The following is a 25576-nucleotide window of genomic DNA, read 5'->3' on the forward strand; positions in this document are numbered from 1 at the left end:
GGCATTTGAATTTTTTATTGAGATATAATTTGCATACCATGCAGTTCGCCTGTTTTAAGTGCACGGTTCAGTGTTTTTTAGTGTGTTCACCAAGTAGTGTAACCGTTACCATTTTATCACTTCATTTTTATCACCCTGAAAGGAAACCCTGAATCCATTAACAGTCACTCCCGCCCTCTTCTACCCCAGACCACAGCAGCTATGAAATTACTTCTGTTTCTACTGATTTGCCTATTTTGACATTTCGTGTAAATGGAGTCACAGTGTATGTGTCCTTTTGTGTCTGGGTTCTTTTACTTGGTGTCATGGCCTCAGAATTCCTCCACTTTGTGGCATCTGTCCGCACTTCATTCTGTCTGCACTTCATTCTTTTAAAAGTATTTGAATATTTTAAATCGTGGTGACATAACATATAACGTGTAACTGGCCATCGTAACTGGTTTGAAATGTACAGTTTGGTGGCAGTAAGTCCATTCATGCTGCTGTGTAAGCATTGCCACCATCTGTCTCCAGAGCTCCCTCCATCTTTCTGAACTGAAACTCTGCACCGTTAGACAATCCCTCCCCGATTCTCCCGCCCCTCAGCCCCTGGCAGCCACCATTCTAGTTCCCAGCTCTGAATCTGACTGAACTTGACTAATCCAAGTACTTCTTATAAGTGGATTCATACAGTATTTGTCCTTTTATGATGGACTTACTTCGCTTAGCATAATGTCTTAAGGTTCATCCTTGTTTTTGCATGGGTCAGAATTTCTTGCCTTTTCAAGGCCCGATGACTATACATTATGTAGAGATCAGATAGTGTTCATTCCTTCCTTCATCCTTGGACACTTGGGTTGCTTTTGCCTTTGGAACCATTGAATACCAGTTTTTTTTTTTTTTTTTAATATCTTCAGTTCTTTTGGGTTGATCTTTTAAAACTACAAACTTATGCTCATGGATTGATTTTGAATTTTTAATGAAATGAGGAAAAGAAAATAAGTAGTCACCTCCACCATATCAAGGTTCCCTCACTTGTGGTATTTTCTTCTGGGATGTGGTATCACATGGGGTGGAAAAAACCAACCTCCCAGAGAAGAGCAAACCCAGTCTGTCTGAGGCTTGCTCAGGCTCTCCCTCTGGAATCAAGATTCCCATCCGTTTCTGCCAGGCCAGCACTCCCACGTTGGAGGCCGTGGGCAGAGGTGTGGCATCATGGTTCAGATTGCAGCCTCACAATGCAAAGGTGGATGCTGCGTGTCACTGCACATGAAGTGCTTACCGTCAGGTGAGCGCTTAGCAAACGTCCAGTAAATATTAGCCATTGCTATTATTGTCTCATCCTCTAGGCGGTTCCCCCAACCCCTGAATAGTTGTATGGGCCAAGTGAGAGGTGGTGTGTACACCCCTTGGCAGGAGTGTGAACCACACTGTATATGAGAGTCTAGAAATATAATGGATTATCCTATAACTTGTTGGCTGGGTTGAGATTTATGCCCGGTTAACGTCCCTTGATTTCTGTGGTCTGGTGTATGACAGGGGCCTGAACATGTTAAGAGGGATTATTTTTCCTGCAGTGAACATGTGTTACTTTTATAATTTGAGAAAGTAAACTCGTGGAAGAACAAAGAGGAGCCCTAGCCACAGGGTCTGAGAGCCACGCTAAAAAATGTGCCTCGGTGGCTTAATGCAGCTCCAGTGAGAGGGGCTGCCCGGCGTGCTTGGTACATTGGTGCGTTCCGTTTCTCAGCGGTGTCGGTCAGCCACCCAGGAAGTACTGAGAATCTAAAGTGGACCTCATCAGATTCTGGACTTTTTGTGGGTTTGGAGAAACAGGAGGAAGCTTTTGCCTTTTAGGAGTTTCTAGGGCTTCCCAGCTGACTCAGTGGTAAAGAAGCCACCTGCCAATGCAGGAAACCCAGGTTCCATCTCTGTGTCGGGAAGACTCCTTAGAGGAGGAAATGGCAACCCACTCCAGTATTCTTGCCTGGGAAATCCAAATCCCCTGGACAGAGGAGCCTGGTGGGCTACAGTCCATGGGGTCACAGAAGAGTTGAACATGATTTAGCAACCAAACAGCAGCAGTCTGGGTAGACGGTCAACGTCACCGTCTGATGTTCCATTAATCACCCTGACAGCCCCCATCACCATGACCACGTACACAGCGTGTTCTCTGCACCAGGCCTCTGCTGGTAGCTTCATCTGTTTTCTCTCTGAATCCTCCATGGTTCCCCTGCAGGATGGATGTGTTATTACATCCCCTCTTTACCAAGCAGGAGACTGAGGGGCAGCCGAGGGCCTTGCAGAAAGGGGCCGAGCTGATGTTTGAACCCACGTCCAGCAGACTCTGGCTCTTAAGCCTTTTGCACTGTCGCATCCGTCTCAGTCTTGTTGACACACGGTCTTCCTTTCTTTCTGGCCATGCCGCTTGGCTTGTGGGATCTTAGTTCCCAGCCAGGGATTGAACCCCGGCCACGGCGGTGAAAGTGCAGAGTCCTAACCGTTGGACCACCAGGGAAGTCCCAGCTCATTTCCTTTTTAAAAAAGTGCATGACCTCTGCCTGGGGGATGGCGCAGAGTCCTAGCACTGAGGCAGTCCAGAGAAATCTTCCACGCGGCCTTTTGAAATTTCAGGAGGCTCTTTTTAAAGGCAGGTCGTACGGTGATTTCCCAAGGAAGATTTGATGCCCATAAACCCCACCTTACAGACAAGCAGTTCTGCCTCTGATAAGCATGGCACTGCTGCTATAGGGATGAACAGTGGACGTTACACGTCCTTGTTCGGAATAAAATGATTGAGAGGTTTAGAGGGAAAACTCTGATTGTCATCTGCGGCTCTCCACACCCAGGTGACCAGTGTTAGCAGCTCGGGTTGGCCCTGTGTCCTCACTCAGACAACCAGGTTCAGATCCAGATCATCCTCCTCCCTCCCCCCTCCCCCTCCATCCCCCCCTCCCTCCCGACAAAATGGAACCGCATCACACACATATCTGGTACTAGTGGAATTCTGGCACTTAGACATATCTGTGTTTTGAAATGAACAGCTTTACAAATAGCATTCAGAGCCATCCGGGTCATCTTGCATCTCTGCTGACAAGCTGGCCCTCGTGGGTCCGTAGAGTGTGGTCAGGTCCAGAGCTCTGTTCAGCAAATGCTTTTGCACCACTTAGATCGTGGCAAAGAATCGCTCCTTCTGGCATGCCTTACTGCCTGTTTTTTATTCCAGCAACAGAGTGGTTCTCACTCTGAGACTGCTTTTCACTTTAAGGGGAAGAACACAACTCTCCAGTTGCTATCAAAGCCTCTGATGGACTGCATCACAGGTGCAGGTGGAGATGTGCTTGGCGATGGGCGTGATGACAGTTCTGGTTGTAGGCAGCAGTCACTCCCAGCTGTCCCTGTGCATGCGTTATATATTTAGATGATCCCTCGCACGAGAGATGCGACGTCTAAACAGGTGAGCAGATTTCTCTGGCAAGACCTGTAGGAGATGGAAACTTCTAGTGAACAGACTTTCTGATTTGAAAAAGAAGGCAGGATCTCACTTTGTATTTGCCTTTAAAAAAACTGTCCTAGGGACTTCTGTGGAGGTCCAGTGGCTGGGACTCCACACTTGGAAAGCAGATGCCTGCTCAGGCAGCCAGATCCTGCATGCTACAGCTAAAGATCCCACATGTCACAACTAAGACCTGGTGTGGTCAAATAAATAAATATTAAAAAATTATCATATCTCTAATGCATGAGGCAAGAATATAAAGTAGCTTATATTCTTCTGTTTAGTCCTCACAAGAGGTATTACCCCCTTTTACAGATGAGGAAACTGAGGCTCAGAGCCATGAAGTCATGTGCCTGTGGTTTCACTCTGCCTGGTGCCAAAGCCCGGGTTTGAACCTGGGATGCACTTGTGTCTCTGCCCACGCTTCTGTACTTCTGATATGTTTGTCGCTCAGTCGTGTCCGTCTCTTTGTGACCCCGTGGACTGCTTGGAAGCAGGAAGCCTGCCAGGTTCCTCTGTCCATGAAATTCTCCAGGCAAGAATACTGGAGTGGGTGGCCGTTCCCTTTTCCAGGGGATCTTCCTGACCCGGGGATTGAACCTGGGTCTCCTGCATTGCAAGTGGATTCTTTGCTGTCTGAGCCACAGGGGAAGCCTTCTCATCCTATATAATTACTCGTCTATTAGAAACAGTATCCCCCTCGATCCCGTAGTTCCTGGTCCTATTCTTGAAGGGTATAGATGAGTATACACCCCTTGGGGCAATGATGTGGATGTGGATGTCACATGCTAGGATGTTGTTTAGGTAACATTTTCTTGGCTTGGCTATCACGTGTCCCCTGTTTCTAACCAGAGAATCATCTATCTGTGAGGTGACTAGGTATATGTCACACTTTTGGAAAATAAGGTTTAAACTTTCTGGAGAGTTTGAAATTTACAGTTACCCACAAACAGGCAACCAGATATGCACGCATGCGTGTGTGCGTGTGTGTGTGTGTGCGTGTGTGCATGAGTGTGCGTTTGATGCATTCAGGGAGGCCGGTTTCCTCTGGGGTTTTAGCACGTGGCCTGGGAAGTCTGTCAGGTGGAAGTTAGTGACACGGTGGCCAGCGGGCTCAGGAGGTAGGGCGGCAGTGTGGTGAGTCTGGGAGAGCTTGGGGCTTTGAAGTCAGGCAGACAGTGGTTTGCAGTACCAAGTACATTGATTGCAGTGTTGTAAAAGAAGCCACACCCCCACTTCCTCATCGCTCTGCAGGAGATCCTGCGGTGGTGGTTCAGGCCATGTACAATATGATAGAAATCATTTGCTCATCAGGCTCCATGAACAGTAGCTTTCCCCCTTTCTGCTGCCTGTAGATGTTCTGTGCTGCAGCCTGAGACCCGGGCATGGAGGTGGAACCTTCTCTCGCTCCAGTCGGGAGCAGCTATTCCTTTTCAGTGCCAGGATCTCTTGTCTGTTTCACCACCTTTCCCCACAAGTACTGTGGCTTGGCTTCTCATGGAAACTCCGGGTTGAATCAAGATTTCTCAGTCTGGGTGGGCAAGTACTCCCTTCCCCAAGGTTGAAATGGGCTGACTAGCAGCCTGAGTTCATCTGGTCCCCATCCCTGAGGAGCCTGAACACGTTCAGTGATAACTCAGAAAGCCCCCAAGAGAAGCTGTCCTGAGAGATGCCGGAGGCTTGCTGCCCTGGTGACACCTGGTGCTGTGACCCTGGAGCCGTGCTGTAACCTGGGGTCAGGGAGAGGAACCAGCTCCCCTGACCCCAGCCTGTGCTTGACTTTCTGGGCTCACGAACGCCTGCTGAACAAAGGTCTGAGCCAGAGACTGGGTGTGTCCCCTCTAGTTACTCTGCTGCCGATGGAGCTGGGGCAGGAGCATGTGGGGGAGGGAACAGAGGCTTGGGTTTCATCCTGAACCTGCCCTTTGGTACCTGTCTGACCTTGGGCTCATGCTGTAACGCCATAGAAACTCATTTTTCTGGGGTTAATAATGTCTACCATGTATGTTCACTGTGAGAACAGTGTATAATATATATAGTAACATGCTCAGCAGTGTGCATGGCAAGGCAGAAGGGGTTCAAGGATGACCCCAGCGGTAATGGCATCTGGACCCCTGGCTGCACATGAACTGAGTGCTTTGCCTGCATTATGGTGTTTCATCCTGGGACTGTTTTGGAAAAGACCCTGATGCTTGGGAAGGTTGAAGGCAAAAGGAGAAGGTGGGTGGCCGAGGATGAGACGGTTAGATAGAATCACCAACTCAATGCACATGCGTTTGAGCAAACTCCAGGAGATAATGAAGGACAGGGAAGCCTGGTGTCCTGCAGTCCATGGGGTCACAAAGAATCAGGCACGACCTAGCAACTAAACAACAAAAACCAGGGTTATTATGAAAGGGCTTCCCTGGTGGCTCAGTGGTAAAGAATGTGCCTGCCAATGCAGGAGACACAGGCGACATGGGTTTGATCACTAGGTTGGGAAGATCCCCTGGAGGAGGAAATGGCAACCCACTCCAGTATTCTTGCTGGGATAATCCCATGGATAGACGAGCCTGACGGGCTGCAGTCTTTGGGGTCTCAAAGAGTCAGATGTGACTGGGAGACTTAGTGTGCGTGCGTGCCTAGTGCCTGGCATGTATTGAATTGTAAGTAGCCAGTTGTTGAGTGAGTGGATGAAAGACTTGCCCAGGGTCGCTCTCTGGTAAGCGGTGGAACCAGACTTTGCACTTGGTGTCTGTCTGATGGCGGAGCACGCGCTGTCTTCACCGTACCCTCCCCCTTCCCGCAGCAGCAAGTGCTCAGAATGGTGGATGCTGTTGTTACGAAGACTCATTCCTTTGCTGGAGCAGGTGTGGGTCCCTGCTGCCTTGTGAGGTTACTGTCACCATACCCAGGAAGAGTGGCTCTCCTTTGGAGCCTCCAGGTGTCCCTATTTCCCATCACACCACACCCGGCCGGCGGTCACAGGACCTGGCACACCTCCTCATGTCCATAAGAATGTTCAAGGGAACCATCTGAATTTTAAATGGTTCTTTATCCTCTTCCACTGCCTGCACCTCATACTGTTTGCAGCTGGGGTCATACTAAGATTGTTCATATTGAAAGGAAAACAGTAATCTTATCATACTGTTTGCCGGGCCACTCTCCGTGGTAGCCGAAGTTTGGCTTAAAATAATTTAGGCAAAAAACCCCATGTGTTCTCTGGTGCCTTGCCTGCTAGTGAGACCAGCTTAGCGTCTGCTTATTTCAGGTGACTTATCACAGATACCTCGGCAGGCTGCAAGGAAGTGAAAGACTCTCATGTTCTCTAAGTGTAAATAACAGTGGTGCTAACAAACCCACAGCTTTTCTAGAACATGAAAAATAGTTCTGATTTAAAGTGAATGTGTTTGTACCAGACACACTTTCCATGTCTCTCTGGGTGTAGAGAAGGCTTATTATTTTTGCCATTTTTTTTTCCATTTGGAATCTAACTTGGATAATTATGCCATCAAGGAAATACATACAGGAGGAAACTGCTGACTGCTCAGCGTTTGTACAAGTAAATAAAGTATAGATTTCCCCGTGACTAATGCGGATGTTAAGGAGGTCGCCTGGGTTATGAGGCGTTCTGTGCTAGACAGATAACCTAGATAGCTTCACCTCTGGCACAAACCTCAGCTGGCCAGACTGAGTCCTGTGTAGAGGTTTCTGTGAATGGTGCATTTGAAGATGCTTGGTCAACCCCAAAGTGCCGAGTAAGATGAAGCAATATCACTGTTTTATTTCTATGAAGACCCATTGTCTTCATAATTGTGCTTTCAAATTGTGTTTAACAAATTAAATCCAGCCCTTATTCCATTTTGCTTTTGGACTTATGTTTTGGCCTTTTCGACACTGTGTCCCTTACCCCATCCCCCAGCCCCTGGCTGCCATCTTCCAGGGATGTGTTCTAAGACCCCCAGTGGGTGTCTGAAACTGTGGATAATGCCAGATCCCAGATATGCTGTTCTGTCCTGTACTAATAGGCGGGTTGTATATACAGCATTGAATATACTGGACAAAGAGATGGTTCACGTCCTGAGCAGGGCAGGATGGTACAAGATTTCCCCATGCTACTCAGAATGGTATGTGATTTAAAACTGAATGAATTGTTTATTTCTGGAATTTTCCATTTAATATTTTTGGACCACAATTGACCACAGGTATCTGAAAGCATAGAAATTAAATTGCAGATGGGGGCAGGCTACTGTACAACCTAAGTTTCTCATCCACAGTTGAAATATCTAAAAATGTGGGTCAGAGTTTCTTTCAGTCCTCTTTGTGAAGCACTTGAGCAGGGCACAAGGTCAAGTTCCAAACACTGTCAAAATAACCCAAACTATGGATGGAGATTGTTAATGAGAAAGTTTAGGCTTGAGATGGCATTGCTAGCCAGTGTTTTTAAGTCTTGTATTCTAGAATTCAGAGTGATCTCTTTTGGACCCAAATTGTTTCTTCCTGGGCTGTTGAGTTGTCTTTCTGTGCCCAGATTTAATAGATCACTCTCAGGAAACGGATATCTTAAAACAGCAACCACAAACGTGAAGTGCAGTCAGTCACAGAGGTGTGTGTCTGTTGTGCAGATTTGATGTGCAGGAGTCAATGCCGGTTACCCTCTTCAGGGTGACTGGTTTGCTGGAGGATGTGCGAAGAGGAGGAAGCGGCGCTGTAAGCTGCTGTTTTTGGCTCTCACATGACTTGATGTTACTCACAGGTTTATTGTGCTGCTTTCCTTGAACACCTGCGTGTTCTCTTGCTCCCATGGCAGGTGAAATCTTTGGGACTTGAAAACACACTGATCAGATGTGATGCTTGTACAAACTTCAACTAAAGGGACAAGTGGCTTCCGGTGCCTCGCCCCAGATTCACCTTGCCAGTGGAGAGGTGGCTCCCCTCACTTTCCTAATTTTGATCTGTAAGCTGCATTCGCCTGTTGATGGATACTTAGGCTGGGTCCGTGTCTTGGCTATTGTAAATAATGTGCTGCTATGAACACTGGGGTGTATGTATTTTTTTTTTCCCAAATTAGTGTTTTAATTTTCTTTGGATATGTATCCAGGAGTGGAATTGCTGGATCATATGCTAGTTCTATTTTTAGCTTTTTGAGGAATCTCCATGCTGTTTTCCACAGAAGCTGCACCAGTTTGCTTTCCCACCAGCATTTATTGTTTGTGGGCTTTTGATGATTAGCTGTTTTGATAGGGGTGATGCCGCATTGTGGTTTTGATTTTCATTTCTCTGACGATTAGCAATGTTGAGCATCTTTCCATGTGTCTGTTTGCCATCTGTGTATCTTTTTTTTAATGTCTATTTAGGTCTTCTGACCATTTTAAAATTGGGTTGTTTGTTTTTTAGATATTGAGCTGTAGAGAGCTGTGTATATATTTTGGATATTAACCCCTTATTGGGTATGTGAAAGTCGCTCAGTTGTGTCTGATTCTTTGTCACCCCATGTACTATGCAGTCCATGGAATTCTCCAGGCCAGAATACTAGAGTGGGCAGCCTTTCCCTTCTCCAGGGGATTTTCCTAACCCAGGGATAGAACCCTGGTCTTCCACATTGTAGGAGGATTCTTTACTAGCTGAGCCACAACGAAAGCCCAAGAATACTGTAGTGGGTAGCCTATCCCTTCTCCAGCAGATCTTCCTGATCCAGGAATCGAACTGGGGTCTCCTGCATTGCAAGTGGATTCTTTACCAACTGAGCTATCAGGGAAGTCCTGATACAAATAAAAAATTGGTTATGTTATTTGCAAATATTTTCTCCTTTTGGTAGCTTGTCCTTTTTGTTGTAGCTGATGGTTTCCTTTGTTGTGCAAAAGCTCTTAAGTTTAATTAGATCCCGTTTGTTTATTTTTTGCTTTGCTTCCTTTGCCTTAGGAACATTGAAAAAATATTGCTACACTTTATGTTGAACAGTGTTCTGCCTGTGTTTTCTTTTAGGATTTTTGTACTTTCTGGTCGTAACATTTAGTTCTTTAATCCATTTTGAATTTATTTTTGTACATGGTATGAGAGAATGTTCTAATTTCATTCTTATACATGTATCTGTCCAGTTTTCCCAGCATCACTAGTTGAAAAAACTATCTTTTCCCCATTGTATATTCTCGCCTCCTTTGTTTTAGATTAATTGACCAAAAGTGTGTGGGTTTATTTCTGGGCTTTCTCTTCTGTTCTGTTGATCCTGCTGTCCTTTTTTATGTGAGTACCATACTGTTTTGATTGCTGTAGCTTTGTAGTATTGTCTGAAATCAAGGGAGTGTGATGCCTCCAGCTCTGTTCTTTCTTAAGATCGTTTTGTTTATTTGGGTCCTTTTGTATTTCCATACAAATTTTAGAAGTATTTTAGTTCTGTAAAGAATGCCATTGGTATTTTGACAGGGATTGCATTGAATCTGTAGGTTGCCTTGAGTGTTGTGGTCATTTTACCAATATTAGTTTCTCCACTCCATGGACGCAGTGTATCTTTCTACCTCTTCGTGTTGTCTTCAGTCTCTTCCATAGGTGTTTTATAGTTTTCTGAGTACAGATTTTTTTTTATCTCCTTGGCTAGATTTATTCCTAGGTATTTTATTCTTTTTTATGTGACAGTGAGTGGAATTGTTTTTTAAATTTATCTTTTTTTTATAGTTCACTAATTAATGCATAGAAATACAGTAGATTTCTGATCATTATTTTTGTCTCTTGTAGCTTTACTGAGTTCATTAATGAACTCTAGTAGTCTTTAGTGGTATCCTCTGGATTTTCTGTAGATAATATCGTGTCATCAGCAAACAGTGACCATGTTGCTTCTTCCTTTCCAATTTGGATTCCTTTTATTTCTCTTTCTTGTCTGATTGCCAAGGCTAGGACTTCCAGTGCTATGCTGAACAAACGTGGTGAGTGGCAATCCTTATTTTATTCTTGATCTTAGAGGAAATGCGTTCAGCTTTTTATTTGAAAATTAAAGGTTTTTTTCACCAAATAAAATTGAATGTAGGTTTTCAGAGAATTGAGTTTTAGTACAATATGAGCTTTGTCAATAAAAGACCTGATGCTTCCAGCCACCATCTTTCCCCATTTCCCACTGCTCACAAGCAAATGCTTTAAACCATTAAAAAAAAATTATTTATTATTTTTGGCTCTGCTGGGTCTACATTGTGGCGAGCAGGCTTTCTCTAGCTGCGGCAAGTAGGGGCTCTTCTTCATTGTGGCTTCTCATTGCAGTGGCTTCTCTTGCTGCAAAGCACGGGCTCTAGGCCCGCAGGCTACAGTACTTATGCACACGGGTTTAGTTGCTCTGAGGCATGTGGAATCTTTCCGGACCAGGGATCAAACCTGTGTTCCTTATCCACAGTTCTTATCCTCTGTGCCACCAGGGAATTCCTCCTTTAAGCTTTTTAACCGATTCAGTAGTTACCTTGATATCTCTGAATAATTTGTTTATTGTTTCTTGTTGATTTTTTTTTCTTAAGTTGTTCAGTTCAGTTCAGTTGCTCAGTCGTGTCTGACTCTTTGTGACCTCATGGACTGCAGCATGCCGGGCTTCCCTGCCCATCACCAACTCCCAGAGCTTGCTCAAACTCCTGTCCGTTGAGTTGGTGATGTCATCCAACCGTCTCATCCTCTATCGTCCCCTTCTCCTCCTGTTTATTGATTTCTTATTGTGGAAGATGAAGGGTAGCATTCTCGGGTTACTCACACCCTTGAAATATGTGTGTACATGCACATACGAACACACACAAACACACACCCTCCAGTTGTCGTATAATCTAGCACAGTCACGTAATCATTTTGGTTCAATCAGTGGTCCACGATTACATTATTATGACTCTGAAAATGCTCTCCACAGCTCAGCCATGAGATACATACCTGATTAGTATTTTTGGACAGCTTTTACATTTCTTCAAAGTTAATGCTTAACTGTTTTGAGTTTAAAATTTTTTTTGGTATTATGTGTACTTTTCACTAATTGAACTCCAGATTCTCCCTCAGTTGTATAAATCTCAGTATTTTCAAACACTTGAGTCATCAGTGTCGTCCTGAGATGGTCTCTCCTGGAAGTGCTCCGACCTTCAGCTGGAAGGAGCCTGACTCCTCTGTGCGTCTTACGCTGCAATTCACTCCTCCTTTGTCGCAGTGTGTTTTGTGTGCTGTACCAGTCAGCCCTTCACAGTGCACAGTTCAGTGCTTTTTGGTACGTTCGCAAGGTTGTCCAAGCATCATTTTCTAGAACATTTTTACTACCCCAGAAAGAAACCCAATACTCATGAGCAATCACTCCCCATCACTCCGTCCGCCCAGCTTCTGGAAACCGGTACCTGCTCTGGACGTTTCGTGATATCATACAGTGTGACGCCTCTGTGGCTGGCTTTATTCACTCAGCATCATGTTTTCAGGGTACCTCCATACTGTGACAAGGGTCAGCACCTCATTCCTTTTTAAAGCTGAATAATAATCCACTGGGCTTCCCTTGTGGCTCAGCTGGTAAAGAATCCTCCTGCGATGCGGGAGACCTGGCTTTGATCCCTGGGTTGGGAAGACCCCCTGGAGAAGGGAAAGGCTACCCACTCCAGAATTCTGGCCTGGAGAGTTCCATGGACTACAGTCCATGGGGGTGCAAAGAGTCAGACACGACTGAGCGACTTTCACTTTCACACTTTCACACAATCCATTGTGTCGGCGCACTACACTTGTCTATCCATTTATCCACGATGGCCCTGTGGGTTTCTTCCACTTTCGTTGTCATGAAGGATTGTCTCACAGCTCACTTTTGTGTTGGATCCCCGGTATCGTGGCATCTCTGTTCCTCATCTTAGATTTCTTCTCTTCTTTGGGTGGGAGATAAAAATTTTGAGACGTTGCTTGTCTGTAAACATCATTAGCATTTCTCACATGGTTCAGCTCTGTAGATAATTCTAGGTTGGAAATCATTCCTCTCAGGATGTTGAAGATATGGCCCTTTATTCGCTTCTCGCTTACACTGATGTTGTTTAGAAATCCTATGCCATTTCTAATTTTTTGTCCTTTATAAAAATTCTCCTTCCACTCTGGGCACTTACACCCCCTCATCTTCGTCTCTGGTGTTCTGGAACTTCACTGTTAGCTTGTGATCCTCTCTCGTCGCCGAGCTTGTCCTCATGGAGCTCTTTCCCACTGAGCTCTTCGACCTCAGCACTCACGTCTGGGACATTTTGGTTCTGGGACATTTCTTGAATCGTGTCTCTGACTTCCTCCTCCGCTGTTATTTTATGTTTTCTTTCTTGAGCCCTTCTCCCTTGATAACTCGTGATTGCCTCTTTGATTCCCTGTCATCCTTTGGCTCTGCTGTCTAGAGGTTTCTTTGCCTTCTGCTCCCTTGTGCCTGGTGTTGCATTTCTGTTGTCATGGTTTTGCTTTCCAAAGGGCTTTCTTGTACTCTGCGTTTTTTTTTTCCCCAAATATCCTTCTCTTCCATTTCTCAACTTGCCCCTTCTCTTCTCTCTGGGAGTGTGACACATAGCTTGCTTTTGAAGTGTTTTTCTTGCTTAATAATTTTCCTTTCCTACAGCTTGATTTCTCTGTTTGTTTATTCTAGTCCCTGTCTTTCATTCTAGGGGCTTGCCTCAAATATGAGGTGATTCCTGACCATCTGCTGACATGCAAGAGTGGGGCACTACAGCACTGATTAAAAACTATCCCTGATCGTTTCCTGGTGGGGTGGTGGGGCTGTGCCCTTTCCCTGAAAAGCCTCCCACATTGAGCCCTTTAGGTCTTTTCTCTTAGCTGGTAGATTCTTAGGATCGTGCTAAGTCCCCTTGCCTAGAGGTATATGCCTGCTCCTCTGGGAGTTGGGTGGGGGGGTTGGGCGGGCTCCCTTGGTGGCTCAGATGGTAAAGAATCTGCCTGCAATGTGGGAGACCCAGGTTCAATCCCTGGGTCAGGAAGATCTCCTGGAGAAGGGCATGGCAACCCACGCGAGTATTCTTGCCTAGAGAAGTCCACGGACAGAGGAGCCTCGTGGGCTATAGTCCATGGGGTCCCAAAGAGTTGGACACGACTGAGTGACTAACACACTGGGAGTTGGGAAGGGGAGAAAACTGGGAGAACTTTAAAAGTTTATTACGTATTACTTTAGCCTCTATTGTGAGTAAGATACCCCTACCTTCAATTCAGGCACAGCAACATTTTTTTTTTTTTTACACATTTTCCAAAGAATAAGCTCTCTAGTCATCTGCTAGTTGCTTCTTAAGACCGACTCATTAATCCCTTCTTTGGACTGTTAGCTGGTGTTTACCCTTACTCCTAGAAGTGTCTTGTTCAGCAGTTTAAACGAGTTGTTCATTTCAATCAGAGTGTATTTTGGAGTTACCCACTTGCAGCTGAGAATCAAATTTTCTCAGGTCTGTCGAATTATTCACCAGTTGCTGGTCTGTTCTTCAGCTTTTAAAATTTTGTTTTGTTTTCTTTCTGATTCTCCTTTTCTGTAAGGGTGGTGCCTTTAGAAAGACTCTTAAATAAATCAATACTTACTCTTTATTGTGTCTCTGTTGTGATGTCCTTGTTCATTCGCTAACTCGTGTCTGACCTTTGCAATCCCATGGACTGCAGCACACCAGGCTTCCCTGTCCTTCACCATCTCCTAGAATTTGCTCAAATTCAAGTCCATTGAGTCGGTGATGCTGTCTCATCCTCTGTTGCCCCCTTCTTCTCCTGCCTTTAGTCTTTCCCAGCATCAAGGTCTTTTCCAATGGGTCGACTCTTTGCATCAGGTGGCCAAAGTATTGGAGCTTCAGCATCAGTTCTTCCAAAGAATATTCAGGACTGATTTCCTTTAGAATTGACTGACTGATCTCCTTGCAGTCCAAGGGACTCTCAAGAGTCTTTTCCAACACCACCATTCAAAACCGTTAATTCTTCAGCGCTCGGCTTTGTTTATGGGTTGACCCTCATTTCCATACTTGACTACTGGAGAAACCATAGCTTTGACTAGACAGACCTTGGTCGGCAAAATAACGTCTGTGCTTTTAAATATGCTCTCTAGTTTTGTCATAGCTTTTCTTCTAAGGAGCAAGCATCTTTTAACTTCATGGCTGCAGTCACCATCTGTAGTGATTTTGGAGCCCCTCAAAATAAAGTCTCTCACTGTTTCCACTGTTTCCCCACCTACTTGCCATGAAGTGATGGGACCAGATGCCATGATCTTCCCTTTTTGAATGTTGAGCTTTAAGCCAGCTTTTTCAGTCTTCTCTTCCACTTTCATCTAAAGGGCTCTTTAGTTCCTCTTTGTCTTCTGCCACAAGGGTGGTGTCATCTGATTATCTGAGGTTATTGATATTTCTCCCAGCAAATGTCTTGATTCCAGCTTGTGCCTCATCCAGCCCAGCATTTCACATGATGTACTCTGCATATAAGTTAAATAAGCAGGGTGACAATATACAACCTTGACGTACTCCTTTCCTAATTTGGAACCAGTCCATTGTTCCATGTCCAGTTCTAACCGTTGCTTCCTGACATGCATATAGATTTTTCAGAAGGCAGGTCAGGTGGTCTGGTATTCCCGTCTCTTTCAGAATTTTCCACAGTGTATTGCGATCCACACAGTCAAAAGCATTGGCATAGTCAATAAAGCAGAAATAGATGTTTTTCTGGAACTCTCTTGCTTTTTCCATGATCCAGTGGATGTTAGCAGTTTGCTCTCTGGTTCCTCTGCCTTTTCTAAAACCAGCTTGAACATTTGGAAGTTCATGGTTCACGTATTGCTAAAGCCTGGCTTGGAGAATTTTGAGCATCACTTTACTAGCGTGTGAGATGAGTACAATTGTGCGGTAGTTTGAGCATTCTTTGCCATTGCCTTTCTTTTGGATTGGAATGACAACTGACCTTTTCCAGTCCTGTGGCCACGACTGAGTTTTCCAAATTTGCTGGCATATTGAGTGCAGCACTTTCACAGCATCATCTTTTAGGATTTGAAACAGCTCAACAGGAATTCCTTCACCTCCACTGGATTTGTTCGTAGTGATGCTTCCTAAGGCCCAGTTGACTTCGCATTCCAAGATGTCTGAGTCTAGCTGAGTGATCACTCCATCATGGTTATCTGGGTCATGAACATCTTTTTTGTATAGTTCTTCTGTGTATTCTTGCCACCTCTTCTTAATATCTTCTGGCTCTGTTAGGTCCATACCATTTCTGTCCTTTATTGTGCCTATCTCTGCATGAAATTGTTCCCTTGGTAACTCTAATTTTCTGAAAGAGATCTATAGTCTTTCCCATTCTATTGTTTTCCTTGATTTGTTTGCATTGATCACTTAGGAATGCTGTCTTATCTCTCCTTGCTATTCTTTGGAACTCTGCATTCATATAGGTATATCTTTCCTTTTCTCCTTTGCATTTTGCTTCTCTTCTTTTCTCAGCCGTTTGTAAGGCCTCCTCAGGAAACCATTTTGCCTTTTTGCATTTCTTTTTCTTGGGGATAGTCTTGATCACTGCTTCCTGTACAATGTCACGAACCTCCGTCCATAGTTCTTTAGGCACTCTGTCTATCAGATCTAATCCCTTGAATCCGTTTCTCACTTCCACTGTATAATCATAGGGGATTTGATTTAGGTCATACCAGAATGGTCTAGTGGTTTTCCTTACTTTCTTCAGTTTAACTCTGAATTTGGCAATAAAGAGTTCATGATCTGAGCCACAGTCCACTCCAGGTCTTGTTTTTGCTGACTGTACTGAGTTTCTCTATCTTTGGCTGCAAAGAATATAATCAGTCTGATTTTGGTATTGACCATCTGGTGATGTCCATGTGTAGAGTTTTCTCTTGTGTTGTTGGAAGAGGGTGTTTGCTATGATCAGTGTATTCTCTTGGCAAAAGTCTGTTAGCTTTTGCCCTGCTTCATTTTGTACTCCAGTTTCATACTTGCCTGTTACCCTAGATATCTTTTGACTTTCTACTTTTGCATTCCAGTCCTCTATGATGAAAAGGACGTGTTTTTTTTTTTTTTTTGGTGTTAGTTCTAGAAGGTCTTGTAGGTCCTCATAGAACCGTTCACCTTCAACTTCTTCAGCGTTAGTGATTGGGGCATAGACTTGGATTCCTGTGATATTGAATGGTTTGTTCTGGAAACAAGTAGAGATCATTCTGTCATTTTTGAGATGGTACCCAAGTATTGCATTTCAGACTGTTTTGTTGATTATGAGAGCTACTCCATTTCTTCTAAGGGATTCTTGCCCACAGTGGTAGATATAATGGTCATCTGAATTAAATTCACCAATTCTGGTCCATTTTAGTTCACTGGTTCCTAAAATATTGATGCTCAGTCTTGCCATCTCCTGTTTGACCACATCCAGTTTGTCTTGACTCATGGACCTGACATTCCAGGTTCCTATGCCATATTGCTCTTTATAGCATTGGACTTTACTTCCATCACCAGTCACATCCACAGCTGGGTGTTGTCTTTGCTTTGGCTCCATCTCTTCATTCTTTCCGGAGTTATTTCTCCACTCTTCTCCAGTAGCATATCTGGCACCTGTTGACCCGGGGAGTTCACCTTTCAGTGTTGTATCTTTTTGCCTTTTCATACTGTTTGTGGGGTTCTCAAGGCAAGAATCCTGAAGTGGTTTGCCATCCCCTTCTCTAGTAGACTGTGTTTTGTCAGAACTCTCCACCATGACCCGGACCATCTTGGGTGGCCCTACACAGCATGGCTCATAGTTTCATTGAGTTAGATGAGGCTGTGATCCATGTGATCAGTTTGATTAGTTTTCAGTGATTGTGGTTTTCGTTCTGTCTGCCCTCTGATGGATAAGGATAAGAGGCTTATGGATCTTCCTGATGGGAAATCCCTTACGGTTTTATTCCAGCATGTTCTATATGGTCACTCAGATGCCCGGACCAGCTGTAGCCTGATGGAGGCTCCATGAAGGGCTGAAGGCGGCGCCACTGATCAGTTCAGGCCCAGAAGCCACTCCCTTTTGGCTCAGTCTTTCCCAGTGTTGACTTCTTCCTGAGTGCCTGACCAGCATCCGTGCTTCCCACATCCCAGTGGCTGGAGGACTAGGTGTAGCTTCCTGTTTTGCCTCATTGCCATCTCATCACACTTGATTGGAGCATCCAGGAGTTTCATCTCAGGACACACAGGTGTCTGCATCCCTGATGCTTATTTTCAGACCTGGTGCTAGTCTGCAGTCTTAAATCACGCCACTGGATCTTCTTAACTGCTCATGTGGCCATTTTTCCTACTCTTGTTCTCCTACTTATCTTGGAATTATCTGGCTCTTTTCCAGGTTTTATCTTCTTCAATCGTATTTTATCAGTCTCTATTGTAGAAGCAATTTCCATGGGCATCTCCTGTGCAGATTTTTTTATTGAAGCCTAGTTGATTTACAATGTTGTGTTAACTTCAAGGATATAGCAGAGTAATTCAATTGTACATATATATCTTTCTTTTCAGATTCTTTTCCATTATAGGTCATTTTAAGATAGCGAGTGTAGCTCCTTGTATTATACGGTAGGCCCTTGTTGTTTACCTGTTTTATATACAGTCATATATATATGTTGATCCCAAACTCCTGATATACCCACCACTGAACTGCCACCTTTGGTAATCATAAGTGTTTTTTCTTTGTCAATCTATTTTTGTTTTGCTAAGAAGTTCATGTGCCTCAGTTCTTTAGATTCCACATATAAATGATACCCTATGACATTTGTCTTTCTCTGTGTGACCTACTGCACTTAGTATGACAATCTCTGGGTCCATATGTGTTGCTGCAAATGGCATTATTTCAGGCCTTTTTACGGCTGAATAGTATTTCATTTGTATATGTACCCCGTCTTCTTTACCATTCACCTGCCCGTGGACATTTAGGTTTCTTCCATGTCCTGGCTGTTGTAAATCATCCTGCTGTCAATTGGGATGCATGTATCCTTTCAAATTAAGTTTCCTCTGGGTAGATGCCCAGGGTCTAGAATTGCAGGATCCTATGATAACTCTATTTTAGCTCATACAGCTTAATATCAAAAAAACCAACCCAATCAAAAATGAGCTAAAGACCTAAACAGATAGTTCTCCAAAGAAGACGTACAGATGGTCAACAAGCACATGAAAAGAGGCTCAATATCACTAATTATTACAGAAATACAAATCAAGACTACAATGAGTCATCACCTCACAGCAGTCAAAATGGCCAGCAATAAGTCTACAGATTGTGAATGCTGAAGATGGTGTGGGAACATGGGAGCCCTCCTGCACCATTGGAGGGAGTGTAAATTGTTGCAGGCATTATGGAGGACAGTGTGAAGGTTTCTTACAATGCTGTGCTAATTCTTGTGCTGATCTGAGAGCCAGTGTCTCGTGGAGATGTCTTTGCATTATCATTGTGCACTGGCTTTGGAGTTTTTCCAGAAGCTCCCTTGATTCTAGATGCTACCTGAGCGGCCCTATTGCCATTTCCCTTCATGTTGTAGGAGGTACTACTTCCCTGAAAAACTTTTTTGTTGAAGAAAAAGAAAATTAACCAACATAGAAGATGCACATATAGGCTCTTATATCTTGCCAAAGCATCATCTGTTTCCCCTGAAATGGAAAGTAGCGACAAGATCGTTCCCTAGACTTCTGTGCGTCTATCTCGAGGACAGTTATTCCATTTTTAAATACAGCTTATCATTCACTTTATTGTACTTGTGTGAAAAATGATGCAATGTGGAAGTAGTTAGTAATTGTGATTTTTTTTTTCTTCTTTAGCAAGAGCTTTCTTTCCAAAGAAGCCATTTGGAAAAGAAGAAAAAAATTCTACAGAAAAAAAATTTAATTGAGGGAATTATAGTTGATTAAGTTAACTTATGGAAGTCTTTCTTTTCCCAAAAGTTGTCCCAAATCTTTGGAATGTTGATGGAGAAGTTACAGTCCCTGAGCAGAAACCTGGAGAAGTCGCCGAGGAACTCGCAAGCTCCTATGAAAGAAAGCTCATCGAGGTAAGGCTGATGGCGTTGATGTGTATCTGCGATGTTGGTTGCTTAGAGGACTTTTCAGACACGGTCCTAGTGTGTCAGACAGATGTTAGCAAAACAACCAGTGGACACTGCCCCACCAGCAAACAAAATGTAAAATGGTAAAACCACACTGTAATTGGTATAGAACCCTAAGACGTGGTTCTCTGAAAGGTATCATTTAATGAGAAACCTGTGGTAAGAGAGAAAACATATCATGTGAAGAATAAGAAAACGGTTGTATCCTTGGATTTGGAGAATATTTAAAACAGAAGAGAGTATCACATCCAACTTTGTGCTGAGAAATGGGGTAATATGGATGCAGTGGACTGCAAGAATCCCATGATGTGGTTCATTTCTGGGTTGTCTCTGGCCAGTCTCTCTGACTCTGGGACCTTCCTGGTGGTGTGCGCATCGCTTAGCCAAGAAGGATTCCAGTGGGAAGCCTTCTGGGAGGATGGTGGGACTTGTGGGCTGGTGTCTTCTCTTTCCTTTTGACCTTTCCTGAATTCTTCTGGTTGGTGGTAGCTTGTTAGTTCCATGTTCCTTCCCGGGGCCTCCTGCTTAGGATAATTCGTGCAGGTAAGTTACTGTGGCGCCTGGCCAGGGTGGGTGGTTTCGGTCAGTGGTTCCCCTAACACCTGGAACGTCTCTGCCACCACCACGCCCATCTGTGGACCCTCATTTTGTGGGGTCATGAGACTAGAGTTGGCTGGTGGCAGAAAGCCCAGGTGGAGAGAGGAATGAGCCCCTTACCCTCAGGAGCTGGTGGACTCTGAGTCTCTGGGTGGCAGAGGCTCTCTTGGATCTCTGTATTCTCACTGATCATTTGTTGCCAAGTGGTGACTTTAGCTGAACAGTCCTAGAATGAAAGTATTTGAAATTCTCCTGGGACAGGGACATCTGTGGCTGCTGAATGAGTGACGAGTCACTGAGCTAGGAAGGGTGAAGGGTTCTGGTCAGAGGGAAAGGGCTTGGGAGCTTCTGTCCCTTCAGGGAAACCAGGACAAGGTGTCCACTTGTATGGATGTCGACAGACCCACCAAGCATAGTGACCAGTGCTCGTGTCCCCGGATTCCTGTGGACTCTGGGCCTTGGGCGGCAATCTAGGGGGCTGACATGCTCATCGGAAGCTCAAGCTTGAAAGGCGGTCAGGAGGAAGTAACTGCCTGACCCACTGAGGAAGCACCATGGTCCATTCATGGGCTGGCCGCTCGGTTGGTTGGCTGGTTGATTCAGTGTTTATTGGGTGCCCTGTCCCCACCCACTGTGACTGTGAGAGGGTCTCACAACCTGACTGTGTTCCAGCATTGACGGGCAGGAAAGGTCTAGGTGTCTGATGTGAAGTTGGTGTCCCACCCCGTGACATCGTTGCTCTTGTTGCCTGCGAGAGAGATCAGTGTTGAACTCCTACATCAGAGGGAATGGCAGTCGGGGTGGATTCTTTGTTACCCCTGGGAGAAGAGGAGTCAGTGTCTCTGGTCAGTGAGCTCGATGAGAGGTGAGGTTGGGGTGGAGATGGTTGTCCCACGGCATTCACTACCCTGCATTGATTTTTCATTGTTTTTGTTTTTTGTTTGCAAAGTGAGGTGCTGTCAGCCATGTTTCATTTATGAATAGCCTTCGAGCTGGATTGTATCACGACTTCTGCCAAACCCTTTCTGTTGGCCTTAATCGAGCCCATTCTTCGTGGTCCTCGTCTGTCATTTTATTAATGGGTTGGTTTTTACCAAGGAAGAGTTGTAAACACACGTTGGAGTGGAGTAATGAAAGGATGTGGGGGAAGAGTCCACGCACTGCTCTTTCCATTTCAAAGGGGCAAAAGAAGCAAAAACATTTCGTTTGAAGTAATACGACTATTTAAAACACCCCAACAGTTGAATGACTCTCCTCTGATTCATCCCAGTGAAATGGGAGTTCCCGAACCTTCTTTCTGTAGGTGTCTTTCAAAGCATTAAAACCATTCCACCCACCTGCACACAGCTGCACCGAAAGCACAGAACCCAGAGCAACAGCATACATAGTGGCTGGTGAGACTCAGGGGCCCCGGGCTGGAAGGAGTGTGCAAAGATAGTTCCTGACACCCTGTGCCGGTCAACTTTTGGAATCAGGATGGAAGAGAGTCCTGGCAGGTGTAGGTTAATCTGGCAGTATCAAACATCGTGTAAGAGCCGGGATAATCCTGGCAGCCTGCTGTCAGCACGCACTTTCAGTTCTGCTTGCTGCACTGAGGCGTCACGTCTCTGCACCCTTGCGGTCCTCAGCCAAGTTCCTTGAGGAAGCTGCTGTCCACTGATGAGATTTTGAGACGTGCAGTAGCTTGTCTGGGGTTCCTCAGCTGATAAGAAGCAGGACTGAGTTCAAATCCCTCAGGCCGTCTAGCCCCAGGGCCCAGACCCGTCTTCCTGCTGTGTACTAGAAGGCTGAGCTCCCTGAGGAGAAGAGTCTTTGAAGAGACAGGCTAGGCAGTGGTCCCATTGAGCCAGGCGTGGAGGGAGACGAGGGGGGGCCCCAGCGGTAGCTGACAGACGTGTGGCCCGTCAGCCATCTTGAACCTGCTGGAGGGGCCCTTGCTCACACCCTCACTTACTGCGTGAGGAAGAAACTCGTTCTGTCTGCTCTGGTACCAACCTGCTTCTGAAGTGACTTGCAGGAGAACGCCAGGCTGGGAGCTCCTCTGGCGACCTATGGCTGTTGAGTTTTTCAGGGTATATTCATTGCCCAGTTCGGCTCCAGCACACAGTAGGAGCTTTATAGGTATTGAATGGGACGACAGCCAGTCAGGTGGGTTCAGCTACTCAGGGTCATGTTCAAAGAGTGATAGACGGACTCCTCTCACCACTGAGGGTGAGAGAGGGAGCTGTGCAGGGCGTGCCTTCCACTCAGAGCATGCCGGTGGGGGGGTCCACATCTAACAAGAGGAGTCAGGGCTCTTTGGAGGAGACACGCGTTTCTCTGGCGGTCCGTTTTAGGGGGAGTTTTGGCTTGGAGAGTCTGGAAGGGACTTTGAGTGATGGATGGGCGGTACCAACTCATCCAGCACATATTTACCGAGTCCCTCCTGAGTGTCCAGCCTTCAGCTTCCTGTTCTCTACCTTCAGTGGCTTCCCTTCCCCCAGGAGCAGTAGAATTGATAACTCTAGAAAGTGAGCCGACAGAGATGTGGGTCTGAAGCAGAGACGTTCCTCAAACGGCTTCTTCCCTAGACTGAGTTTTCCTTCATTTTTGATTGCAGAGTCATTGATGTTTCATCCATGTGAAGCATCTGAAAACCAAGGCTTATGGGTGTAGGTTACACAGATGAACAAGAAACAGTATCTGCCTCTGGGGAAGCTCGCCTGGGTGGAGGGTGAGGAAGACATGTCCATTATGATCATTAAGAAACAGGTTTGAAGGGCCAGAGGTGCAGGCGTAGAGTGACACCTGCCTCATGGGCACCTTGAGCTATGTCTTCAGCAGTTTTGCAGTTTGGGTGTCTAATTGGAGCTTCTCAAATATTCCTCCCCTTTTCTTTGGGACTGTCAAAGATGATGCTCAGAAATTTCTTTTGTCCGCTTCCCATCCCTCCTGAAGATCTCAGCATCAGAGGAAATGGATTTGTTCTCACCAAGGGTTTTGAGGATAAAAGAGACTGGACGTGTCCAAGATAGATCTGCTCTAAGATTCTTCTTTAACACTTTCAAATACAGTTCTCTTGGTTTGGACTCATTTCCCACTTTTTTCCTAGCAGTTGCCATCAAGAAAAATGGAGAATGTTGGTGGCATTCAGACTTTGGACCCACGTCGCCTCCTATAGCCTGGTGGCTTGGAGAGCACAGGTGTCCTGCGTCAGACTGAGTTCAGCTTGGCCCCCTTACCACCGTGTACCCCTGAGCAGATCACCTGACCTCTCTATACCTCAGTGTTGCTGTCAGTAAAATTGGGCAGGTAATACCTACTGGTAGGGTTGCTTTGAGAATTAAATGTAAAGAATCTACTTCAGTGCCTAGGGTGGACAGGAGGTTCCCCTGTGCTTGCTTCCTCCCTTCTATGCTGACGTTCTTCCGAGGAATGGTGGCCCCACCTTGCCGTCTCAGCTGGGGGGTAAACTCTGCCCTCCTTTGGCCCGGGGGCAGGCCTGTGAGCTGAGCCATGGCAGTTGGGGCTTTAGCTCCTGAGTCGACCAAGAATGGCAAGAATGCTTGAGAGGCCATTTATTCAACAGCCAGGTCCTGATGACTTTCTATTTGTTCCTATGGGAACTGGCCAGAGCTATTATGGCCTCATTTCTTTCTCTGGGCAAAGTTCTCCTAATTTCCTGACTGTTGACAGTAATTCCTTTGTAGCTCAGGTTAGAATCTGTCTCTGTTACTTACCTCCAAAGTACCTTAGCTCAGGGGTCCCCGAACTCAGTGATCCAATGCCTGATGATCTGAGGTGGAGCGGATGTAACAATAATAGAAATAAAGTGCACAATAAATGTAATGCACTTGAATCATCCCCAAACCATCGCCACCCCCGACCCCCAGTCTGTAGAAGAATTGTCTTCCGTGAAAACTGGTCTCTGGTGCCAGAAAGGTTGGGGGCCGCTGCCTTAGTTGATACGAAGCTTTGAAAGTGTCTGTGACGCACAGACGCCTTTCCCTTTCCCGTCTGTCCGTCCGGCCTCCTCTGTTCTGCCTTCTCCACGCTGTCCTAGGTCTTGCTCACAGCCCCCACTTCCCTGCTAACTGCCTGCCTGTGTGCTGTGTACAATGCTGCCAGTCGGTCCTCAGCAAACAGATCTTTACTTCTTCCTGTGTGGAAGGACTCAGCTAGCTGTTGATTGATTTTTCAAATTATAGGATACTTATCATTTACTGTGTGAATGCAGTTAGTCCCTGAATTTTTGCTCATGGGTGAAATAAATGTGTATTAGTGGCATTTGTTCTCATTATAAAGGCAGAGTTACTATTAATGGAAATTAAGCATCAAGCTGGTAAAAAATACATTCATAATCACATGCCGTGGATAACTGTGAATGTGATCATCATTTTAATAAAACGGAAGAGTTCCTGAAGCAGCCAGGGCCTTGGGAGGAGTTATACCAGCAGCGCTGGCTTCATAAATCGGTACCAGTGGGTTCCAGCGCTCTTGATGGATCTGCCTGGGTTCTGTGTAAGGGTTCAGAATACCAAACTCTGAGCTGAGATCTCCATTAAACTGTTCCTCAAAATGAAGCTTTTGATGTGGGTTTGTTCTTGTGTTTTAATATTCCATGTTGCTGGGTGCATTGAGACTGCTCTCACTTCCTAAGGGGAAGAAAGATTACTCACCCTTCAAAACTGGGTATTGAAGTGCAGTTGTTACGTGTGAATGAAGACTGGTGAGGAATCCTCCTTTCTGGAGGGCTAGGGATAATTCTCAATAAAGTGTAAATGACTAACAAGGCCAAATCTCCAAGGAATTCTTAAAATGGAAGAGTTCCATCAGCCTCCAAACACCCATAATCTGGCTTTGACAGTTGGTATAATAACTCCTGGCCAGTCTTGCTTCATCTCTATCTCGTCCTATTCTCCAGTTTCTCGTGGTATTTTGAGTCTTCATATCATTCCACTTCTAAGTATTTCAAGCTGTATCTATAAAAGCTGTGCTTGCCGCTTAGTCATGTCTGACTCTTTGCAATCCAATGGACTGTAGCCCACCAGGCTCCTCCATCCACGGGATTCTCCAGGCAAGAATACTGGAGTGGGTTGCCATTTCCTTCTCCAGGGGATCTTCCCAACCTGGGATTAAACCCGAGGCTCTCAAATCTCCTGCATTGGCAGGAGGATTCATTACCACTAGCGCCACCTGGGAAGCCATATCTGTAAAAGATGTGTGTTTTGTGTGTGCGCGCTAGTCACTCAGTGGTGTCTGACTCTTTGCGACCCCTTGGACTGTAGCCCACCAGGCTCCTCTGTCCATGGGATTCTCCAGGCAAGAATACTGGAGTGGGTTGCCGTCCCCTTTTCCAAGGGATTGTCCTAACCCAGGGATGGAACACGGGTCTCCTGCACTGCAGGCAGATTCTTTACCATCTGAGGCACCAGGCAAGCCCTAAGGTGCCAGAGCGGCTTACAGAACTCATACATTTTACTCACTGGGTACCTCGTTTATTGTAGAGCAGTGTAAATGAGAAA

At 45.5% G+C, this 25576-nt stretch overlaps 1 protein-coding gene across 2 annotated transcripts in view; it reads left to right on the forward strand.

Moving 5' to 3' along the window:
* The window catches only part of SNX29 (sorting nexin 29), a 603019-nt gene that overhangs the window by 277833 nt on the left and 299610 nt on the right, over positions 1-25576 (forward strand). For both annotated transcript variants that reach the window (XM_069569984.1, XM_069569985.1), the window contains exon 15: positions 19315-19421. In XM_069569984.1, coding sequence (XP_069426085.1) covers positions 19315-19421 — 107 coding nt within the window. The remainder of the gene's footprint in view (positions 1-19314; positions 19422-25576) is intronic.

Source organism: Ovis canadensis, chromosome 24 (assembly GCF_042477335.2).
Source record: "Ovis canadensis isolate MfBH-ARS-UI-01 breed Bighorn chromosome 24, ARS-UI_OviCan_v2, whole genome shotgun sequence".
NCBI lineage: Eukaryota > Metazoa > Chordata > Mammalia > Artiodactyla > Bovidae > Ovis > Ovis canadensis.